This window comes from Eleginops maclovinus, chromosome 13 (assembly GCF_036324505.1).
Source record: "Eleginops maclovinus isolate JMC-PN-2008 ecotype Puerto Natales chromosome 13, JC_Emac_rtc_rv5, whole genome shotgun sequence".
Lineage (NCBI taxonomy): Eukaryota > Metazoa > Chordata > Actinopteri > Perciformes > Eleginopidae > Eleginops > Eleginops maclovinus.
Window position 1 is genome coordinate 8,140,006 of NC_086361.1, and position 22,126 is coordinate 8,162,131.

General features: G+C 40.9%; 2 protein-coding genes and 2 long non-coding RNA genes across 4 annotated transcripts; all 4 read right to left on the reverse strand.

Annotated features, from left to right (window-relative positions):
• Positions 1 to 1,532: 1,532 nt before the first annotated feature.
• On the reverse strand, positions 1,533 to 3,311 carry LOC134875440 (uncharacterized). Its single transcript, XR_010167193.1, has 3 exons — positions 3,281 to 3,311; positions 2,828 to 2,917; positions 1,533 to 2,236 (listed from the first exon to the last, which is right to left on the reverse strand). It is a non-coding gene; the product is annotated as an uncharacterized LOC134875440 (long non-coding RNA).
• Positions 3,312 to 10,089: 6,778 nt separating this feature from the next.
• On the reverse strand, positions 10,090 to 12,728 carry LOC134874547 (E3 SUMO-protein ligase ZBED1-like). The gene is made up of 4 exons (XM_063898590.1): positions 12,191 to 12,728; positions 10,768 to 11,453; positions 10,506 to 10,622; positions 10,090 to 10,263 (listed from the first exon to the last, which is right to left on the reverse strand). The coding sequence occupies exons 1-4, from the start codon at positions 12,356 to 12,358 to the stop codon at positions 10,254 to 10,256; spliced, it is 981 nt and encodes a 326-aa protein (XP_063754660.1). The 5' UTR covers positions 12,359 to 12,728; the 3' UTR covers positions 10,090 to 10,253.
• Positions 12,729 to 13,125: 397 nt separating this feature from the next.
• On the reverse strand, positions 13,126 to 14,364 carry LOC134874737 (uncharacterized). Its single transcript, XR_010167118.1, has 3 exons — positions 14,239 to 14,364; positions 13,726 to 13,818; positions 13,126 to 13,223 (listed from the first exon to the last, which is right to left on the reverse strand). It is a non-coding gene; the product is annotated as an uncharacterized LOC134874737 (long non-coding RNA).
• Positions 14,365 to 17,425: 3,061 nt separating this feature from the next.
• Positions 17,426 to 20,230, reverse strand: LOC134874550 (protein FAM200A-like). Its single transcript, XM_063898595.1, has 2 exons — positions 17,998 to 20,230; positions 17,426 to 17,859 (listed from the first exon to the last, which is right to left on the reverse strand). Exon 1 carries the CDS (start codon positions 20,080 to 20,082, stop codon positions 18,001 to 18,003), a length of 2,082 nt encoding a protein of 693 aa, XP_063754665.1. The 5' UTR covers positions 20,083 to 20,230; the 3' UTR covers positions 17,426 to 17,859; positions 17,998 to 18,000.
• Between the last annotated feature and the right edge of the window lie 1,896 nt (positions 20,231 to 22,126).

The following is a 22,126-nucleotide window of genomic DNA, read 5'->3' on the forward strand; positions in this document are numbered from 1 at the left end:
GATTTACACCGTAGCTCTGCCCAAAAATAATAGGCTAAATCACCGGCGGCATCCAAAAACATTCTGATGGGCTATCCATCCCACATAGCTTACTGTAGCCTGCACCTCTACATGTTGCAGAATCTATTTTCAGCATCAGAAGCCTCCCGCTCAGTTCAGTCTCGAGCTTTTCCCTTTCGTCCTGAGCAATCTCTGACACCATATCACGAATGTTCGATGAATTGATTGTAACATTTTTCCCCATGGCGTTCTGTATTGGGTCGATTACTTTTCTAAATCCCGAATCTTCCATCAATGAAAAGGGTCTACCGTTAACCGTGACTAGCTCTAAGCACGCCTCTTTGAGGGTTTCAGGGGTTAATGCCACTTGGACCTGTCTGGGCTTTTTCACTATGACCGAGTCCAAAGTATTTTGCCCATCCGCAGCTGGCCTCTTGTTTGGATTTTGAAGGTCTTGTAGTGACTTCTCGAACAACTCTGGATGTCGTCTTTGAATATGTCTCTGCAGGTTGCCGCCGTGATTCCCAATGATTTCTATCCCGCAGCCCTCGACTTGGCAGGTAGATTTGTTGGACACCGCATTAAATGAGAAATGTTTTCTCATCGGGTTTTCCTGGTTCCGTCCCATCTAAACAACACGTAAAAGCCAAAATAAATGTAAGCATTCAATCCGTAACAACCAAACTAGCCAGCTAACATTAAGTCCTAATTGGCTATATAGCCTAGCTAATGTTGGCTAGTTAGCTCACATTAACAGTGTAGCTGATTCGTTTTTCGCTGCTAGAAATGTCTAATACATAGATTTTATATTTATATATTTATATTTGTAACCTTGTAGTGAGTTACTGCTAAGTTAACGTTATTATTGTGGACTCGGTTAATTAAACTCAGTTACCTTTGTTGATGTTTTATAGCTCAGCTTCAAAAGCATCGCCTCTCGCTGGGGTGTGATTCGTGACAGCAGCCTGCATTGAGCCTAGCGGGCAGCGAAGTGAACGTTCAACCGGAAGTAGTCTTTTTTTCCCCTGACAAAGGCTATGCTTTTGTGAAATTTTATAAAAGTTTTGAGAACGAAAAAAAACGTTATTAACCGGTTTTGTGGATTTCAGAATAACAATTCTGTTCCGGAACAGTTGAAGACCATTTCGTTTTCGTTTCCGTTTCCGTTCCTCGTAAAATTCCGTTCGTTTTCAGTTTTCGTTTTCGTTCCTTGAACCGGTTCGGAGCCCTGCTAGAAACAAACCTTGTTACAAACCTAATGACAGTTTTAAGTTTTAGGCATTAAGTAAAAACGTAATAAAATGTAAAAATACTTGAAAATGAAATTAGTCAATTGAAAAAATACTGTAAATGATTTGAAATTATACTATTACTCTACCCTGCACTGAAGGTCAATGAAAAAGGAATCCACACTTCAAGTGTACTCACAGGTTCTAAGATGCCTGTTATTTGCAGATGTGATAAGAGAGAGAGCACACTACAAGTCTTTAGTGTTTGCTTGCATCACACTACTTTTTTATTGACCAGACAAACATTTGGTTCACACAGAACTACAGACCTCCTTCGGTCATATCACACTGGGGTCAGATGCTGAGCATTCAAAACATTCAAGCTTGTGTGTGTGTGTATGCATTTACATTTACAAGTCAGGGAAACTTTATTCCACCAGCCATTCTTACCTCCTTCTCAGATATTGCCTAATTGTTTCTTGGGGTCTTTTTTATTCCATTGTGATTACAAAAGATAATTTACCGCTATTATTAAATCTGACAGTTTTAGACGTTTGGCAATGCAGAGAGAACATTTCACACCAGTCTTCTTATCTTACTCGGGTAAAAACCTTGTTAAAAATCAAACAAGCAAAAAAAGATTTTTGCACAATTCAACCAACCGAGTTTAACCATGTTGAGCTCAAACGTCTTATGCCATATTACAAAGTTTTTCGCAAGAGTCTGTTTCTCAATCCATGGACAAGTGAAGAACACTGCCCTCCACCGATGTTCATCAGGACCTTCTGAGTAACTTCAAATGTATACTTCAATTCTTTAGGATAGTCTATGTTGAGGGCAAAAAGAAGACCCATTAGCAAGGCAATGGCATGAGGGACGTCCTTCACTTCGGGCAAGATCACTTCTTCCTCAAGGACGACTGCTGTGGCAATGTCCTCTTCTCCGTCTTTCACCATCAAAACACCGACTTTCATACCCTTACAGACCGTGGCTTGATCATCTGTGGCCTAGACAAGATTTCAAAGAGAGCAAAAAATATCTTACTTAAAGACCAGTTCAATGTTGGCATCTACAACCATGTTACAAGGATATATCTTCCATCATGTCTATTCTAAAGCACAATGCTTTTACATTGATCTTTAAACAATTTATAAAACTGCCAAACTGTTGCCTTTGGACAATGGTGAGGAGCAATGGCATTGCTCTTGAATGCTTAACTATTTTTTGGGATATCAGCGCTCTATAGCACGAGGTATAGTCTAGAATTGAAGAATAGCGTGGTTTGTGACAAGTCCTATTATACTTTGTGGAAAGACATGGGGTGGCACTGGCAGGGGGGTTTGAGAGTGTGGCGTGAGGAATCACAGTGGGGGCTCGGTATTGGAGTGATGTTTGTGTGTGGGGTGGTGTTGGCAAAGGGGTAGTGGAGTGAGGGTGTGGAGTAGAGCAGTGATGTTTGAGGGTGTGGGGTGTTGTTGGCGGTGGCAAGAACATATTTATTAAGTATGCTTGAGTAGGTATCACTTTGCAGAACCTACAGACCAGTTTAAATGAACTTGTTCCTGATCATTTTAATAAAGACATTGAAGTATTCTTACCTGTATTGTCTTAAATACACGTGAGGGATCTTCTTTAAGGAAGTGGGGAAGGCCCAGTAGAACAATGGTCCTCTTTGTTTGTGTGGAGCTCTGAATTCAATAGAGGAATAAATAAATGAACAGCACACCACCTAATGTATATCGAGCGCCATCTGTTTGTAAACTGATAAAATATTACTTAAATACAGTATCAAAATGTAAACCCAGGTATATAAAAACCCATAACAAGGCCAGTCCTTCAATATCAATATAACCTCGGGGGAGAGCCATATGTATACATAACAAACTTTAGTCTGAACACATCAGGTACAGGTCAGGCTGGGAACATTGCAGCACAAATGGGAACAGTGCTGTCAAATTCAAACATTAGTGAAAGTTCCTCCCTGGACTTCTATATGGTGTGGAAGATGATAACATGAAATGTGAGAAGCATGGAACCATTTGAACACTTACATCATCATTAAGACAGCTCATCAGCCTGGTCATTCCCACGATGCTACTCTTGGCTTTGTACAGCTCAAGGAACCTTGTCAGGTACTGGTCCAGCCCAGAGAAGAAGGAGCTCTTCAGGTCAACGGATGTAAGCCGAGCAAATTCTGCTTCAATCTGCGGATCATGGGTCAGGGGAAAGAAATGACAATGACTGCTTGTAAATTGGTGCTTTAACTGGACACTTTGAATCAATTCATCAAACCTCACAACATAGCTCAAATTAGTGCGGTTGTAGGAGGTATTTATTCATAGCCAATGAAGTCCTCACAGTATATCCTTGTCAGAACACACCCAGTTTGGAGATGCCGAGACAGGCACCAGAATACAAGTCAGACAGGCAAGGTGATGTGGATATTCTAAACATAGCATAATCTGATACCCATTATTTTAGATGTCAGAAGTACATTTCACTGCCGACCTGGTCCACAGCTATGCACGGCTAAGGTTCTGACCTGGTTCTCCTGCCATTTCTCCAAACAGATGTGCTGGCCGCCATCTACTGTAGGAAATTAACTAACTATGGGCAAATACCTCATAATCCAGGGATTAAAGCACAAAAAGTAATCTGATTGATAGTGACCAACTGACTGATTTTCACTGTAGCAACAGATAACTTTAACCCCTGTATAACCCCACTTCACATAATCAAAACTAGAGCGAAATCTCATTTAAGAAACCATGTCTTTCTTTACCTGCGTTCTGTGAACAAGGCTGGCCACCTTTCTTTGACTTGTTCCACAAAAGGCTCATCTTCAATGATTTCTTTTCTCCGCAACGGAAAAGTACTCGTCATCATTTTACCAGTTTGCTTCCAATCAATTTTTCTTTTCTTCATCTCAACGACCAAGGCAGACCTCTCCATTTCAAGGTCACATTGGGCTTTCCCGTCTGGAAAATCTGGCAAGAAGAGAGGAATGGTGCGCTCAACTAAATTAAAATGAATGGGTTTGGGTGCGTAAAACAAGGGAAATAGTAAGTGAGGAGAAAGTAAACGCACTCCCAGGCTATGCCTTTTTACAAATGTAATAATAGCCTATGCCGTCTTCAGTGTCTTACCTGGCAGAAAGTTCACTTCAGATTTTTTGGCCCTCTTGAGTTTTTTTGAATGTGGTCCAGAGGTACGGGCATTGATCATGACTTCGGAGCACCCGGCCACTCGCAGCTTCTGGCGGAAGTTGGCCATTTTGAATTGCAAGCTAAACTTCCAGCAATACCACCCACGGTCGGAGCCAGGTTCCTTCAGACAAGGATGTTTTTGAACGAGAGCTTGGGCCACATTATCAAAGTCTTCACGTGTGGGGTAGGGATTGTACGCATACATGGCTTCTGCTAATTTGTCTAAAATGTCAGACTTCATGTTTTTGGATATGTCCAGAAGGGTTCCATCTCTATTGTAGGCTTCATTTCCTTGCTTCAGCTTTAACTCCACATCATACGAAAAGGCAGAAATGACAAATGGCTGAGGCAACTGACGGGTTTTGAGACCAGAAGGGCCCTCCTCAAGGGAAGATGATGACAGACTTGCTGTGTCTAAAGTTGAGTCTGTGTGGTAACATTCACGTACCTTGGTGCACACTTTCAAAGTTGCTTTCTCTTTTGGAAGTTCTGACATGCAACTTAAATTGCACAGGTCATTCCCAAAGTCAGGGTCTTGATACTGAAGCACGAAGTCTCCCTCCAGTCCAAGTTTGGTCTTTATGGTTAAGTAGAACTCATCCACATTCTCAGGCAAGTTTTCAATGTTAACTTTTCTAATATCTTCTCTCAAAATGATGCGCAGCAGCATGACGAACCTGTCTAAAAATAAAAATAATTAGAACATATCATTTCACAGACTGAGCGTGGTCATATTAAGGCATCACACTTTTCCAAGTTTCTCCAAAAGGAAATAAAGGGTACATCTTGTTGTATGATCAGGTTTTTGGAGTGCGATTTTGGTTGCGGATCTGATATGAATCCAACTTGAACCATAATGTGAAATAACTTCTCACACACACACACAGTATTTCACAGACTTGAGTAGACGCCTGGCTTTTTTCTAATATCTTTATCTTTTGATTGGACAACCCTGAAGAAATGACACTTTAATGGTGAAAAAAAAGAAAATAATGGTGGCCACAAAATATTGACACTTTGGGTACATATTCACAGGCGTGTACTCATTAACGTTGCCAGCTGTAAGGGGACATACAATTTAGACTATTTACTACAGAATGTACACACTTCTTTACAATGCAGCAAAGTGTCTTTGTGTTGTCTCATCAAAAGATAAAGATATTTAGAAAAACACATGCACAATCTTCCAAAAATCAGGAAGTCCACTTGTACTTCCCACTGACACAAACATTCCCCTGGTATATCTAGTTCCATGTATGTAAGCAGTTGTGGCCAGAGATACACTGTTCAGAGTTCCACATTTGTTCTCAATAATTTGCTTAATGGTAGAGTCCAGAATGTCCAGAGAAACATTTGCTACTCCTTGTACTTCCACTGTTGGTTTAAACAAGCAGGGCATTTCCAGGTTGTATGCCATCATAAGCTCATGTCTGAGAGAAAGAGTTAATAGAATGTTTTTGAAGTTTTTGACGTCATGAACCACTTTCTTGAAATAGCTATGTTTCGCTTCAAACCGTAGCGTCCAAACATCTACAAGTGGTCCAAAGCAGCGGATTAAATGAGTGTAGTGTTCAAGGAAATGGTGTTTGGGTTTCAGTCTCAAGTCTGGAAACACATTTCGCAATAGTTTCCTGTGTTCACTTATTTTGGCATCAAGGTAACACAAGCTTTCCTCTGAAAAGGAGGATGATGCCAAAAGTTCCACAATGTCTTTAAGCTCCAGAATAACAGACCATGCATCATCATTTTCTGGAACGACATCACCTATGAATAAAGGCAACAACCTCAAAAGAGTCCAATTCTCATGGCCGTTGCCTCCAATAGTTTCTCTCAAAAGCACTTTCTCTGAAAATTTCTGTGGACGGTTAGTTCTGTCTGAAAATGTATACGGGAAACGCTGTACAACATTATTCAAATAATCCAATGTAAAGTATTTCTGTCTAATTAGTTTTTTTAAACACAAACACAGCTCGAGAGGAACAATACCTTCTAGAAGGTCATGCAAAAAGTCAGGGGGAAACCCTGTTATACAATGAAAGTAAGATCATTTGTTTAATACACAGTCTCTTTTCACTCCATCAACGTTTGTCAAGTGTTCATTCTCCCTCAGCCTGGAAACTTTCTCATTGAAGGATTCTTTGGTTCTCAATAAGAATGATGACCTTTGCACAGAACAACTCTGCAAGTCACTACGGCTGACTAAACAAAAACGACAAAACTTGTCAACAATAAATGACTCCTGAAAACCACTAAGTGAATGTGCTCCCAAATTATCAGATGACACATACAGCACTGTACCCCTAATACTGGTTCCCAATCTGCTAATGAAAATCCCTTGATTTTCAAAAAGTTTGATATCTCTTAAAAGTGGTTCAAGAATCCTCTCGTATCCAAATGTCTTAACATCAACACTTCTACATAACGGAGCAAGGTATATGCTAGACAATGATGATCTGTACCTAGCAGGTAAATTTGCAATCACCCAGTATACTGCACACAATTTATGCTTTTTTCTTGAAGTGCCTAAAGGGTTACAGACTTCAAAGTCATCAATATACAGACCTAAAGAAATACTTTTATCCTCCCCAGACAGAAGTGGGTTCTCTTTCGAATATGATCCATCAAATACGGTCCTGTAATGGCCAGTTTGGGAGTCTGTACTCGTGTCTTCCAAAATCTTGTCAATAACATCCCCTCTACTTAACAATTTTTGCAATGTTTTTAGAATTGGGACATAAACAAACGTTTTCTTTAATGGCAAATCCAAAACATATTCAACTGGCTCTATCACACCAAATTTTTCTTTGAAATAAGACAATCTTTTATAATCTGATCCCAAACACCCACTCTGGGAAATAGGGCCAAGTGGACTGAGGCTGTGTAAGGCATCTGTTACTAAAGTTATAGTATTTTCATCAATATTACAACTGTGCTGCTTTAGGACATCCTTTACTGTATACTCAGTTAGTTCGCCAATCAAAACACCGATGTCATAAATTTCACTGACTATTTCATTTGTGGCTACTTTGGAAACATGCAGAACTGCTTGCATTCGCAGAAGTAATGATGCTAGCCTTTCCTGAATTTTTTGAGTGATGTCAAGGTGTTCTGGTTGAATATCTGAATTATCAAGTAACAAATGAAAATCATTGTCATCAACATCTGAATGCGTTTCAGCTGTTTCACATTCTGTTAATTCCTCAATTTCACAACCTTGGACAGTAATTTCGGGTTTTAAGTCTTTTAAAGTAGAATGTTGGTGACAACGAGACTTGTGTGATGTAAAACTAGAATAAACTGTTGATTTGAAAAGACAATGGTTAAAAGGACAGATAACAGTTTCCCTATTCCTCAGATGTTTCCCAAGGTGAGCAATATATTTTTTTAGGCTCACTGATTCTTTCAAGTCACACAACAAGCATTTAACTTTAAATTCAACAAGCCCACTACTCTGCCCAATGAGCCCATGCTCTTTCAAGTGGACCTGCAGAGATTTTTTAGATCTGAAATACTGTGCACAGTCATTGTATATGCAGGGTAAAGGACAATTTCTTCCATAATGTCTGTGACTACTTTGATAATGTTGAATGATTCTCTGACGATTTCCACAAAAAAAAGTACACAACTTACAAGTCCACTTCATTCAACATACAAAATAAATACACAAATAACAGAGCACAAAATGGCTACAATTGTCATCAGGTAGACCCTAAAAGATGAAAAGAATAAACTCAGTAATAAATATAATTACAATTGTTCAGATAAACTCATCAATATCATATTTCTTTCACCACATTTTCTTTCTATAAACAATATTTTTCTACACCTTCATATTACTTGTTTTCAGGCACCCTTTCCATCAGTGTTAATTTTGACAGTAAATTCTGATTTAGTCTTAGTCTTAGTCTTTTGAATAACAGACCGTTTAGTTTTAGTCATATTTTAGTCATCTGAAATCTTTTAGTCTTAGTCTAGTTTTAGTCGACTAAATATCATCAGTTTTAGTCTTAGTCTAGTCTTAAGTCTTTTAGTCTTAGTCTAGTTTTAGCAGACCACCTAATAGCAGATAAGTCGACTAAATCTACCGTGGACTTCGTTGAATAAATGTTTCACCAGAATTGGAATGGTATTAAGGTTTGAATATGCAATACAGACAGAGATTTAACAGAACAAAACATGTATTTTATTTTACTTTTAATGTCAAAAACACTGACCATGGCTTTTTCACAAAAGATAATCTCAAATAAAGTTAGCATAAGGCCTGCTCTCCCTGAAAAATATACATGCTCCCTGAAAAAGATATGCATTCTCCTTGAATGATATGTATTGCATATGACATCTATTTCAATAATATTGTCTTTCATCTTGAAAGAATAAATCACCTAACTCAAAAAAAATAAACAAATAAATAAAGTGCAATTCTCAAAAATAATAATACAACTATTGGTTGTAATGCCATTGCACAAGGTAGGTACAGAAAATGCACTACTGATAACGTTCACGTACTGTACCTCAAGATAACTTAAATTACTGTTAGGCTACAATGCCTTACAAAATCAACAAGAATTCTCAAAAGTAGAATAAAAGATGTATTGGCTGTAATACTCCTTAATGTTCAAGTAAATGAAAAAAAAAAACACCCTGCTGTGCTGTCTCAGCATTTAAAATACAGGTAAATATCACATTAAACTAAAAAGCACACAACTCTGTAACTAAGCATCATCTTCTTAGTCATCAACTATTACTCTGTGCATTGTGAGCAAAATCACTTAGATTTGAAAAGGAAAAACAAAACATATGTAGCCTAAAAGAAAATATGCATTGGTTGAAATGTCATTGCACACAAAACAAAATATTCTTCTGTTAATAATTCGAAGTAGTATCAATGAGCTAGTATCAAGGAGCTCAACTCAAGACAAGTGAATTACATGCTCAGCTGTAATGCCATTATTGCATGGAACAAGAAAAATCTCTCTGCTCTCATATTAAACAAAAAACAAAACAAATACCAGACCGGAAACTCTAAGTTGTGCATATACTGCTACAGCTGTAATGCTGTAAATAGCAGTGAATACAACAGTTCTATTTGTTTCTGTTCATTTTAAGGAAAGCACTTCGCTCCAAGCTGACCCTTCCTCTGTTGCGCCGTCCTCTTGTGAGGTCACCTGTGATGCTGAATACTCTCTCTGCAAAAGCTTGAGAAGCTGGCATAGCCAACAAGTCCAAAGCAAAAGGTTTTAAACTGTGATAAAAACTGTCACTCTTTTCTAGCCAGAAGTCTGTTCCTGTGTCCTCAGTGATGGGATGTGAAAGTTCTTCCTTGTACTTAATGATCTGCTGCCTGACGCTGGTTGTGGAGGTTTTCTGTTTAGGTCTTGTGGTGCGGCATTTTGAGAGGAACCTAAACACCGGCTGCTTTGAAGATGGCGCTGGTTCTGGTTCCTCAATGACTTCTTCTGCATCATCGTCAGACTGGTGGTCCTCCTGTCTTGTGTGTGGGAGGAAAGTGCATTTGACCACATAGTCTTCTGCCTGTTTCAGCAGTTCCTGGATATTTCCATCAGCTACATCAACATTAACAAGGATTTCACAGACAGTTGGGTTGACAAAGCAGGCAGCTGCTGCAAGTGGTGAGAACTTTTCATCGGTTGGATCCAAGAGGCAAGCAAAACGCAGGTTCAGATTTGATCTCATTTTCTCTGCAAGAGTGGCGAGGTCTCTGTACCGGCTGTTCTCTGCAAAGTCAGCTAGGTGGCTCAGCAGATCAAAGAGGGCAGGAACCACTAGGGACATAGATGTGGTGTCACTCTGGAGGGTTTTAGTGTGTTCTGCAAAAGGAAGCAGTAGGTCACGCAATGATGAAAGCTTTTGCCACTCACTAGTAAGCAAACTGTCCCATCCCATGTCATTTGTGATTTGACAGACAGTATCTTTGACTGTGAGGAGTCGTGTGACCATGTTGAATGTGCTTGACCAGCGTGTGGGGCAGTCATTTACAACAATGACACCACACTGGTCTAGTAGCCTCTGTGTTGCAACTGAGGACTTGCGAAAGAGCTTCACCACAGACCTTGCTTTATCGAGGACTCTTTTGACAGTTGTTTCTTTCTGCAACATGTGGACCACAAGTTGTATGGTATGCACCACGCACGGCGTCCGGGCCATTTCCATGTCGACATGATGGTACCTAATAACAAGAAAAGACAACCAAATAAGTCTAAACCTAATAAAGTGTCTGGTGTGGGTCTGTATATACATAGTGTGTGGCAGGGGGGACATCATTCATGTGATAATTGACTATAATGTAAAATAATAAACTAAACATGGCTCACCGCTGGTCATCAATTTCAGAGTCACTTTCCATCGCGGTTTCGGACCCAGGGGAGTCAGCCTCAGAGCTGGTTTCTTCTGCTGTGGTGTTTTTAAAGGCTGCCACCATGTTACTTCCATTGTCCGTTATTACCGTCAGGATCTTCTCCTTCGGTATGGCCCACTCTTGTATACATTCGTCCACACATGCCTTAATAGACAGTGCAGTGTGTGGGTGAGCTACTTGTTCAAGGGCCAACAATATGTGTGCAGGTTTGATTTGTTCAACACAAAAGTAGCATGCGCTAATAGCAAGGAATGAGGCGGTCAGTCCTTTTTTTGTCCACAAGTCAAGGCCAATGGATACTCTCCGGGCAGCAGCCAGTCTCTGTTTGAATTTTTGTCTTTCATGTTCATATTGTGTTTCAATCAAATTGCTAATTTTAGTTTTCTTTGGAATTGCTAGTCTCCTATCTACTATCTCCATCATTTGCACAAAGTCCTCGTCTTCAATTGTTGTGAGTGGTAAACCTGTGCGTCCAATCCATCTGGCTATGGCCTGCTCCTTGGTCTGTTGCTCCTTTGATTCCATTTTGTACTTTGAAGAACTTTGGAAAGCTGTAGAGATAGTCTGCTGCTGGGTTGAACTTGCACTAGCAGCACTAGCTTTATTTCCCCTTGGCCCATGGTCATCAGACGTCTTCTGTATCTGTGAGGGAGAATAAAGGGAGAATCAAGTTGTGAATCAAGTAATCAAGTCTAGTTTCCACGGAGATTGTGTTAAACTAGCGGGCTCGTAAACGATGCCGTTAGTAACCAACATCCCACTGAACAGTAACGCTTAATGACCTTATAGTTCACCTTTTACCTTAATAATATTCGCTGAAATTATCCAGGTAGCAATTAAAGCATGTTATAGACTTGAAATGAACAATATTAGCTGGCTAGTTAGAGATAATCCTGACTGTCATCAGTGCCTCAAAACGAACCTTTTATGTTAACGTTTTGCCTAGCGAACGGAAGGAACCGAAGCATATTAGCTGCTAGGCTCACAAGACATCCACATGAATTCTGTTTTTCCCCCCCCTCTATTTTATTCCATCACAGTAAAGGTTAATGATCTTATCGTTCATCTTACCTTAAAAACATTCACTGAAATTATCCAAGTAGCAATTAAAGCATGTTATAGACATGGACTGAACAATACTATCTTATAGCTGGCTAGTTAGAGATAATCCTGACTGCCATCAGTGCCCCAAAACAAACTTTTTATGTTTTGCCTAGCGAACCGAAGCTCATGATAGCTTCTAGGCTAACAACCATAGACTGTAAAAAATAGCTAACAACACATCCACGTGAATTCTGGTGGTTTAATTTAGCTTCTATTTTATTCCAAGTTTAGCGCAAACACAGTGGTTTATGTGATAAAATAACGTGTATGCTTACCTTCGCATGTATCTCTGGATGCACCGACTGCAAATGTCGTTTCAAATTTGTCGTGTTTTTTCCAGTTATTTTGGCTCCACACGGCTGGCAGGTGGTCTTGTTTTCATTAGTATGATAAGTAAAGTGTGACCAGATATCAATTCTTCTTTTTCTTCCCAGTTCTGACATTTCTTTAGGCTAATTCTTTAAGTCATTTGCCGCCCTTTGAAATGACTGCTGCAAAAAGGCTGCTTCTACGAGACTCGCTCTGATTGGACTTTTTCTTCTTCTTCTTTATGGCGGTTGGCAACTAACTTTTGATTGGATTTCTTCCCAACTTGTCACACAAAAAAAGTAATTCTGATGGGATCTCTTCTCCATTCGTCCCTCCCTAATATGTTCGTCTTATTTTTATTCGTTGACTAACGTGTCCGTTATATTAGTCACAGTCTTCGTCATCATATCTGACTTTTTATTTAGTTTTTATTTAGTTTCCGTCCGTGAAAAAGGTTCGTTGACGAATATTTTTCGTCATAGTCTTCGTCAACGAAATTAACACTGCTTTCCATAACTCATGGGATACCCTCACCTTCCTTAACCCATCCAGTACAGACACCACTAGCATCATCAGTATAATTAAGCAATATAGCGCTTGTGTTCGTGAGACAGTCGGTGGACATTCTTCTCACGAACACGAGCGCTATATTGCTTAATTATACTGATTCTAAATATTATTCACAAATATCATTTCTTAATTATACTGATTTATTCTAAATATCATTCACAAATATCATTTCTTAATTATACTGATTTATTCTAAATATCATTCACAAAATTTAATTTGGTGGTAGCATATCTGAGCATTTATTAACTGAAACTAGAAAGCTGAGAGGTTACAACTAAAAACGATAACTCATATTAATTAATGACGCGGTTTAAAGTCTGCTAGTCGGAGTCTTACCTTGGGTTGTCTGCACGTCCAGGAGAAGTGGGGCTAGGACAGTTTGAGTGTGGCAATGTAACTTAGTACGGTTGTGGACAGTCAGCAACAAATCTATATCAGAAATAAAGATGCAATAGTGCTACATGATGGAGCTTCGTTAAACAACTGTAAAACTGTTCAGCCACAGCTGTTAGACAAGTTAGCTAATATACGATAGCATATGTGCAGGCTTCACACGTGCATATTAGCTAACATACGTTAACCAAGGCTGTGGTTCGGCCGCAGCCACGAGCCACAGAGAACCACAAGCGTGAGGATTTTCAGACATTCTCACGAACACGAGCGCTAAATTGCTTTTATACAGCAGTTGAACTTGACATTATATTGTGTTTGAAGCCATTAAATTGTGTTCTCATGGAAATAATTATTCTAAATATCATTCACAAATTGTAATTTGGTGGTAAAATAACTGAGCATTTATTAACTGAAACTAGAAAGCTGAGCGGTTACAACTAAAAACCATAACTAATCTTAGAAAGCGGAGCGGTTACAACTAAAAACGATAACTAATTTTAATTATACCCGGTTTAAAGTCTGCTAGTCGGAGTCTTACCTTGGGTGGTCTGCAAGTTCAGGAGAAGTGGTGCTAGGACAGTTCGAGTGTGGCAATGTAACCTAGGACGGTTGTGGACAGTCAGCGACAAATCTATATCAGAAATAAAGATGCAAGTGTTACATTATGGAGTTTCTTAAAACAACTGTAAAACTGTTCAGCCACCGCTGTTAGCCTATTTTAGACAAGTTAGCCAATGTGCACGTTACACACGTGTAGCCTGCACATATGCTAACATTATAGCTAATATGTTGAAACATGTGTCTAACAGCACGAGGCGCAAAACCCACGGCAATTTTGCAGGTTCTTAACTGAATTAGTCTAAAAATTATCAAAATAAACACACAAAATGTCACGAGAAGAAATGTTTTAACACTTACATTCCTTAGTTAGGAGGAAAAACAGCACAGCACATCTTAATTCAAGCGTTTATATTACTTGTTAGCTAACCACCATCAAACGCCATTAACTCGACAGAAAACTTGACATAAAAAAAAACAAACGCAAACTCACCATGAACGTCTTCGTTCGTCGTTCCCTTGCTCGAGTTTCCAAAATTACTTTCCAAATTACTTTCCAAAATGTACGTGATTCAGAAAAAGATTTCACAACTTTCTCAGCTCCCATGAAGTAGTAGCCTTGCAGTGGCATTCGAAAGTGAGGGAGAGGAGATGGGAGGGACAGATAAGAGCGTAAAACGTCGATGACGTAATCAATCCGTTGGTCGAGCTGCATGACCTCCAAAGTCATGTTGACGTACATTACTAATTCAGGTGAGCATGTAATTGCAAATTGGCATTTGAGACGTTTTTTAACTAGACATTTCATGTCATCTCAATTACTTCAACAATCCTTTGTCAAAATGACAAAGAATAATATGCTGAAACAACAAACAGGCAAAATCTCTTTTTACAGTGCATGGCTGTTGGTCTCAGAGCAAAGCTCTATAAGTTCTCAGCAGTCTATGCACTACTGATGTTTCAGGCCCTTCTGTCTGTAACCGAAGGACTCCACAAGCTCCTTCAGTCAAGTTAATGATATTCTAAACGGCTGTGTCGCGGAGGATTTTTTATTCTTGGGTGGGGATTTTAATTGTACGTAAAATGCATCTTTAGATCGCAACCATACAGAGCCGCTCCCAGCATGCTCTGAGGCAGCTGGTCCACTCCCACGGCCTGGTGGATGTATGGAGAAGGATGCACACAGACGATAGGCAGTACACCTGGTCCCACATCCGAGAGAATAGGATTTCATCAGCCAGACTAGATCACATTTATTGCTTTAAGCATCATTTTAATACTTCTAAAATGTGCAGTATACTCCCTGCTGGTTTTACAGATCACTCTTTGCTTCTATGTAATGTTTTTATTAGAAATGTTTTACAGAGAAGTGCTTATTGGCATTTTAATTTGGTTTTAACATTTGATAAACATTTTAAAGAGGCCCTTATTTATTTCTGGAGTGTTTTTAGACAGAGGAAGGGAGAGTTTAGCAGTCTTAGGCAGTGGTGGGACCATGGTAAGACTGAGATAAAAATGCTCTGTCAACAGCACACCCTCAATGTCACACAGGACAACATCAGATCTATGAAAGACCTGGAGAGTGATATAGTGGAACTAGAAACAATAAGCGATTCCACAGGAGATCGAGGATATATTGAAATCCTCAAAGAGAAAAAGATGGCTCTAGCCAGCCTGCTGGACGTTAAAGTTCAGGGGGCACTGGTCGGGTCCCGGTTCCTAAACATAAATGAGATGGATGCCCCCACTAGTTTCTTCTTCGGCCTGGAGAAAAAGAATGGACAGAGGTGGGTAATCCACTCACTGCTGTCAGACACAGGGCAGGAATTACCAGAGCCAAGCCAGATCAGGACGCGAGCTGTGAGCTTTTATTCCACCCTTTACACGAGCGAGTATAATGAGGACGAAACGCTCTCAGAGGAGTTTTGTGCAGAACTACCTCAGGTCTCTGAGGAGGCCAACTCGCAGCTTGCAGGGCCGTTGACGACGCAGGAGTTGCAGGCCGCACTGCAAGGCATGCAGGGACGGCGGGCTCCTGGCATCGACGGCCTCTCGGTAGAGTTTTTTAAAGCCTATTGGGACATCTTGTCTCATGACCTGTTAGACGTTTTTAATGAGAGTCTGGCCTCTGGCTCTATGCCAATGTCCTGCAGCAGAGCGGTGATCACGCTGCTGCCAAAAAATGGGAACTTGCAGGACATCAAAAACTGGCGCCCTGTGTCTTTGCTGTGTGTGGATTACAAGCTTCTGTCCAAGGCTTTGGCCACCAGGCTGGGGAGAGCTATTGAGCAGGTCATCCATCGGGACCAGACCTACTGTGTGCCCGGCAGGTCCATGGTGGACAATGTTCACCTGATTCGAGATGTTTTGGAGGTCTCCAGCTCATTGGGCATTAATACTGGTCTGATTTCTCTAGTTCAGGAAAAGGCTTTTGACCGCGTCGAGCACAGCTTCCTCTGGAAAGTAATGGAGAAGTTTGGGTTCAGCGCTGGTTTCATAGCTAAGATCAAAGTGTTGTACAATAAGATTGAGAGTGTGCTGAAGTTCAACGGTGGGCTGTGTGCTCCTTTTAGAGTGTGTAGAGGGGTCCGGCAGGGCTCTGCTCTGTCTGGGAGGCTCTATGCACTCTCCCTAGAACCCCTCCTCTGCAAAATACGCTCCAAATTCCAAGGGCTGTTTTTACCTGGAAACACGGTTTTATCTGCGTATGCGGACGACATCGTTGTTTTTATTAGTGACCAGAGGGATGCAGACATTTTAACCAATATTGTGACAGATTTTAGTTCAGCATCGGCAGCGAGGGTCAATTGGAAGAAGAGTGAGGCCCTCGCTGTCGTTGAGTGGCGTGGCGGTCTCCCACGTCTTCCACAGGGCATGACATGGAAAAGAGATGGCATAAAGTACCTGGGTGTGTTCGTAGGGAACACAAATATAGTCCAGAAGAACTGGGAGAACGTCACAGAGAAGATTGAGGAAAAACTGTCCAAATGGAAGTGGCTGCTCCCGCAGATGTCTTTTAAAGGTAGAGTTTTGGTTTTAAACAACCTTGTGGCATCCCAACTGTGGCACCGTCTTACCTGTGTAGACCCTCCCTCAGGCCTACTGGCCCAAATACAAAAGAGATTGGTAGATTTCTTTTGGGATGGGCTACACTGGGTGCCACAGGGGGTGCTGTTTTTATCTAGAGACGAGGGGGGACAGGGCCTTGTCCACCTGGCCAGCCGAACAGACACTTTTAGAGTGCAGTTTCTGCAAAGGTATCTTACCGGCCCGGCTGATTTGGTGTGGAGAGATGAGAGCAGCTGCATTCTAAGAAGCGCGAGTAACCTGGGGCTGGATGCTGCTCTGTTTTTAACTGATTTAAACATTTTAAAGTTAAGTGGGCTACCTCCTTTTTATCAGGGTGGCGAGATGTTTTGGAGGTCTCCAGCTCATTGGGCATTAATACTGGTCTGATTTCTCTAGATCAGGAAAAGGCTTTTGACCGCGTCGAGCACAGCTTCTTCTGGAAAGTAATGGAGAAGTTTGGGTTCAGCGCTGGTTTCATAGCTAAGATCAAAGTGTTGTACAATAAGATTGAGAGTGATAAATCAAGTCATCATCCTTGTTGGTTTGTTGTCAGTGCAGGTGCCTAGGTCCTGTGCTTATAATTAACTTCTGTTCTGTTGCTCTGATGTTTTAATCCAGGGGTTTTCAACTGGTTTTGTCCCAGGGACCACCATTCGGACTAGAAAGCAATCCGCGGCCCACTGATGTGCCTGCGCGTGCGCGTGTGTATTTGGTGTTACATGCATAGCTCAATGCATGAAACATGAAAGAGAGGCCACGCAGATTTTATAATAATAAAAGTAGATTTATTAAATTAAATTAAATTAAAGATTATTTTAAAGAAAGAATAAAGAATAATAAAGTGTTGTGCAATTCAGTATTGGGAAAAGTAACTAAAAATGTCATGCAAAGTCAGTCTAGGTGTGTGACAAAACAACAACGGAGAACAAAAATCCAACAACACCGGAGAACCAAAATCCAACAAATGAAGACCAAGGCAGCCTCAACTGCTGGCTGGTCAGGGCTTTTATAACCCAGCCAGGACAGACCTGTCACCAATCACCTGCTGTAGAGACAGAGAGATTGAGAAAAGCAGAGAGAGATTGAGAAAAGCAGGGAGAGAGAACAGGCTTACCATTAACACAGGGCGGGGCCTAAACCCGCCAGGGTCGTAACAGTGAAAACATGGGAGAATTAGGCCTACCTGTCAGTGTGATATCTGGGCGTGGTGAAGTCCACACAGCCTGTCTATTCGTGGCGAAATGGTAGACAGAGACAGTCTCATGTCATTCTCTGGATCAAGCCTAGCCCTGTACTTATTCTTTAAGTACGCCAGTGTAGAAAAACCACTCTCACACAGGTATGTGGTTGGAAAGGGCAAAAGACACCTCATTGCTTTTGCAGCAAGCTGTGGAAATTCTGTCTGGCAACTTATCCAGAATTTAACAAGGGGCTGTGTGTCGTACATATGCCTCCTGACAGAGTCTGTGGACATCTCAATCAGCTTATCCTCTTCCACAGCCGTCAGACTTGACCCTACTGATGCATCGTCACTGAATGGGAGCAGGATCCACTTGCTGTCACGGCGCCACTCTTCCGAATCAGTGAAGTACTTTGCGAATTGACGCACAAGCTTCCTCAAATGCTCACATATAGTGTCGTTGATGTCAGTGCTGTCAGGGTATTCCTCAACTGAAGGAAACATCGCCAAGTTATTGCTCTCCACTCGTTCGATCCACTTTGACATTTTTTTCACAAATGCGTCGAGCTTCTCGTAGAGCTGCATGACGTTTGCATCTCTCCCTTGCATGGAGCTGTTCAACTTGTTCAGCTCTGCAAAAACATCTGTGAGGTACGCCAGCTTAGTTAACCAGTAACTATCGTTGAAATTGGAAGCCAGATCAGAATGCTTCTCGCACAAGAACTCGTAGATAGCTCCGCGTAGTTCAAACACACGGGCGAGCACAGCGCCGCGAGACAGCCAACGCACCTCTGAATGATAAAGGAGAGAGCTGTGTTCACTTCCCAAGTCATGGCATAGGGATGAAAACAGGCGTGTATTCAATGCGTTTCGTTTTATGAAGTTGACCGTCTTGACAACGACATCAAACACACCACTGAGCTCAACACTGAGATCTTTGGAGGCGAGAGCCTCTCTATGAATCAGGCAGTGTGTCCAAATTACCCCCGGAGCCACCCTCCTTACATGCGCAAACAGTCCAGTCTTGCTGCCACTCATGGCTCGGGCCCCATCGCTGCATAATGCAACGCACCTCTGCCACGAGATATTGTGCTCCGTGAAAAAATCGTCCAGTGCTTTAAATATTTCTACACCGGTAGTTCGCCCGGGCAGTGGTTTGCAAAAAATAAATTCCTCGCACATAGTGCCACTGTCCTCGTATCGCACAAATGTTAACAGTTGCGCATCATTAGTAACATCTGTCGTCTCGTCGATTTGAAGGGAAAACAGAACTGTCTGAAGTTTTGCCATCAGCTGGTCTTTGACATCATTTGCCATTTCCCCAATTCGTCTTCCGATTGTGTTGTCTGACAACGGAATAGTTTTTAATTTGTTGGCACATTCTTCGCTTACCATAGCTCTGCACATATCTATGGCTGCTGGCAATATAAGCTGCTCTGCAATGGTATGGGGCTTCTTACTTTTTGCAACCCTGAGAGCGACCAGATACGATGCTTTCAGTGCGTTTTCATTTATTTTTGCACTCTTCCTCATGGTAGCCTGCTGTCCTTTGAAATCACGCAACATCTGTTGCATGTACTCAACGGGTTTGGCCTTCAAGTGGACGTGATGCGTCTCCATATGCCGCGTAAGTTTCGACGGCTTCATAGCTTCATTACAGAGAATTGTTGAACATACGAAACACAGTGGTACCTCCTCTCCTGCTCTGTCTGTCGTCACTGTGAATCCATATTTAACATATTCCTCATTGTATTTTCTTTTTCGTCTTTTTTGCGAAGTTGACGCTTCGGAAGCCTGTCCTTGCCCTATCGTGGCGGCCTGTCCCTCTGTCGTGGCAGCCTGACCCTCTGTCATGGCAGCCTGTCCCTCTGGCACTTTCCTCACTACAAAACGATCCATTGGTGCTAGATATATAGCTAGACTAGTACATATGTAACAAATGTTTGCTGTACTACAACCTATCTTAAAATACTCTCGTCGGCTATGCTTATAAATGTGTGTCAACTTTGCTCGCAAGACTGTACGTAATGAATAATAAGTGAGGTTAGCGACGCAACTCATTACCATTAGCGAATCACAGGCTACCATAGACTGGATAGGCGCAAGGCTACATTCTGTCAGCTTGAATTTCCTTTATATTATTTTAAACATATTTTTCACGATATGTAACGGTATTCTGGAAATGTGTTGAAATATCAAAGCGAATTTATATTAAAAAAAAACAATGGTGAACTGATCAACATAGGCTCTTGTCACGGACCACATGCAATGCCGCGGTCCGCGGACCACCGGTTGAAAACCCCTGTTTTAATCTATCAGCTGGTAACAATACCTTTCTTAAATCTTCTCAAACATGTATTAGCAAACTGATATAGATAAACAAATCTAAAAAAAAAGGTGTTTTATGCACAAAAACAGCTTTTATTTGTCCGTCAACTGTGGAAAAAAACTCAGATTTTGGAGAAAAATACAATTGTACGAAAAGACTGTAACTTTGGAAGTGCTCCACATAGTCTGACTCCAGTTTTTAATCAATTTGAGCTCAACTGTATCTTGCATTAAGGCACAAAACTAAGGATGTTTTACCCAATCTCCCCAACCTATTCCCTAATCCCTCAAAACGTACAATAATGCCAGTTGGTTATGGGTGAACCTTCCTTACTTGAACAGTAGCAATGTTGTCTCTGCAGAGTTTTTCTGACCCTTTCTCTCCGTAAAGCTTTTGAGATGGTTAATCTGCATCTGGGCAACACAAACACTTATCCCTGTCTCTTTAGTCCCACACACACACACACACACACACACTCAGAATACTGAAATATCCAGCAAGGTTCACACCATGCTAACGTCCGTCTCTTTTATTCTTAAACGTCCTCTTCTTCCTCCTCCTGAGCTTCGCTGCACATCCTCTCTGGATCCTGCAGCTTGTGGATCTTTATCATTGTGGATTTTGGCAGATTGCTGAAAGACATAAAACACAGGTTCTTAAAAACACAAAGCCAGAGTAAGGAGAAGAGTAGAGCAGCGAGGTACTGTGGTAATTCAAAAGGTCTCCAGCCCGTCTAAGAGGTCAAACTGAAGCATTTCAAGGAGAACTTTCAAGTGTTTTCAGCCCCTTACTGCTGTGGTAAATTACATAAAGTGCATACAGTATAAACAGGACACTAATTATTGCTCTTCCTCGTCCCGTTTCATTGCATTTTATGGTGCAGTAACACAACAAAAGAGCAAGAAATTGACAAATTTAAAATGGAAACAAAAGATCAGTTTCAAGAACTTTTCAAACCAAACTCAAAATTATAATGAAAATGTTTTCAAGGATTTCAAGCAACTGCAGGAACCCTGTTATTCAAACATGACTTATTTAATACATTTGTCTTTGAATGGTATGAATGGGGAATCTGTTGGAAAATGACTAATAAAAAAAGATAGAATTATTCTAATAAATCATAATATTTCTTTATCAAGCTATAGAGACAATAATAATTCAAAAGTGCTAGAAATTTAAAATCCCTTTGAAATCATTTCACACAAATACAAAATTCATAACAAATACATAATTATATCAATTATACCTTTCACAATAAAAGCCCTAGATAAATATTATTCACAGGAATGTTTTGCATTTTTTCTGTCATTTATTCCTTGTTCCTTGTCTGTGTTTTGCTTCTCAGCTAGCTTTACAACTTCATTGTAAGTTTTGACTTTTAAAGAAGTCGTACATCAAAAAGACAACATGTTGGAAACTTTACACCATCTCGTAAACTTTACATTGTCCTTCCTGGTATTAATTCCCTGTTTTCACCCCCTTTCACCTTACCTATCCCTGCTGCAATATATTTCAAGCCGTCTTGTAGGTCTTCATATTTCCTCCCACTCTCCATGCAACCTCTCTTAGAACCCTTATCCTCAATCGTCCCTGCACTCTCACTTTGTTTCCTCTTTTCTCGCTCCTGCCCTATATATTTCTTGTTCCCTCAACCCGTTTTACATTCATGCTATCATGTCTAGTCTGGTCTCATTTCATTACTTGCTCTCCTCCCTTGCCTCCTTCTCTCTCGTCTCACAGAGATGTGAGGAGCGTTGCCCCGGGTTCTGGCTTTGGAACAAGCGGTGGCCTTGTGATGCTCTG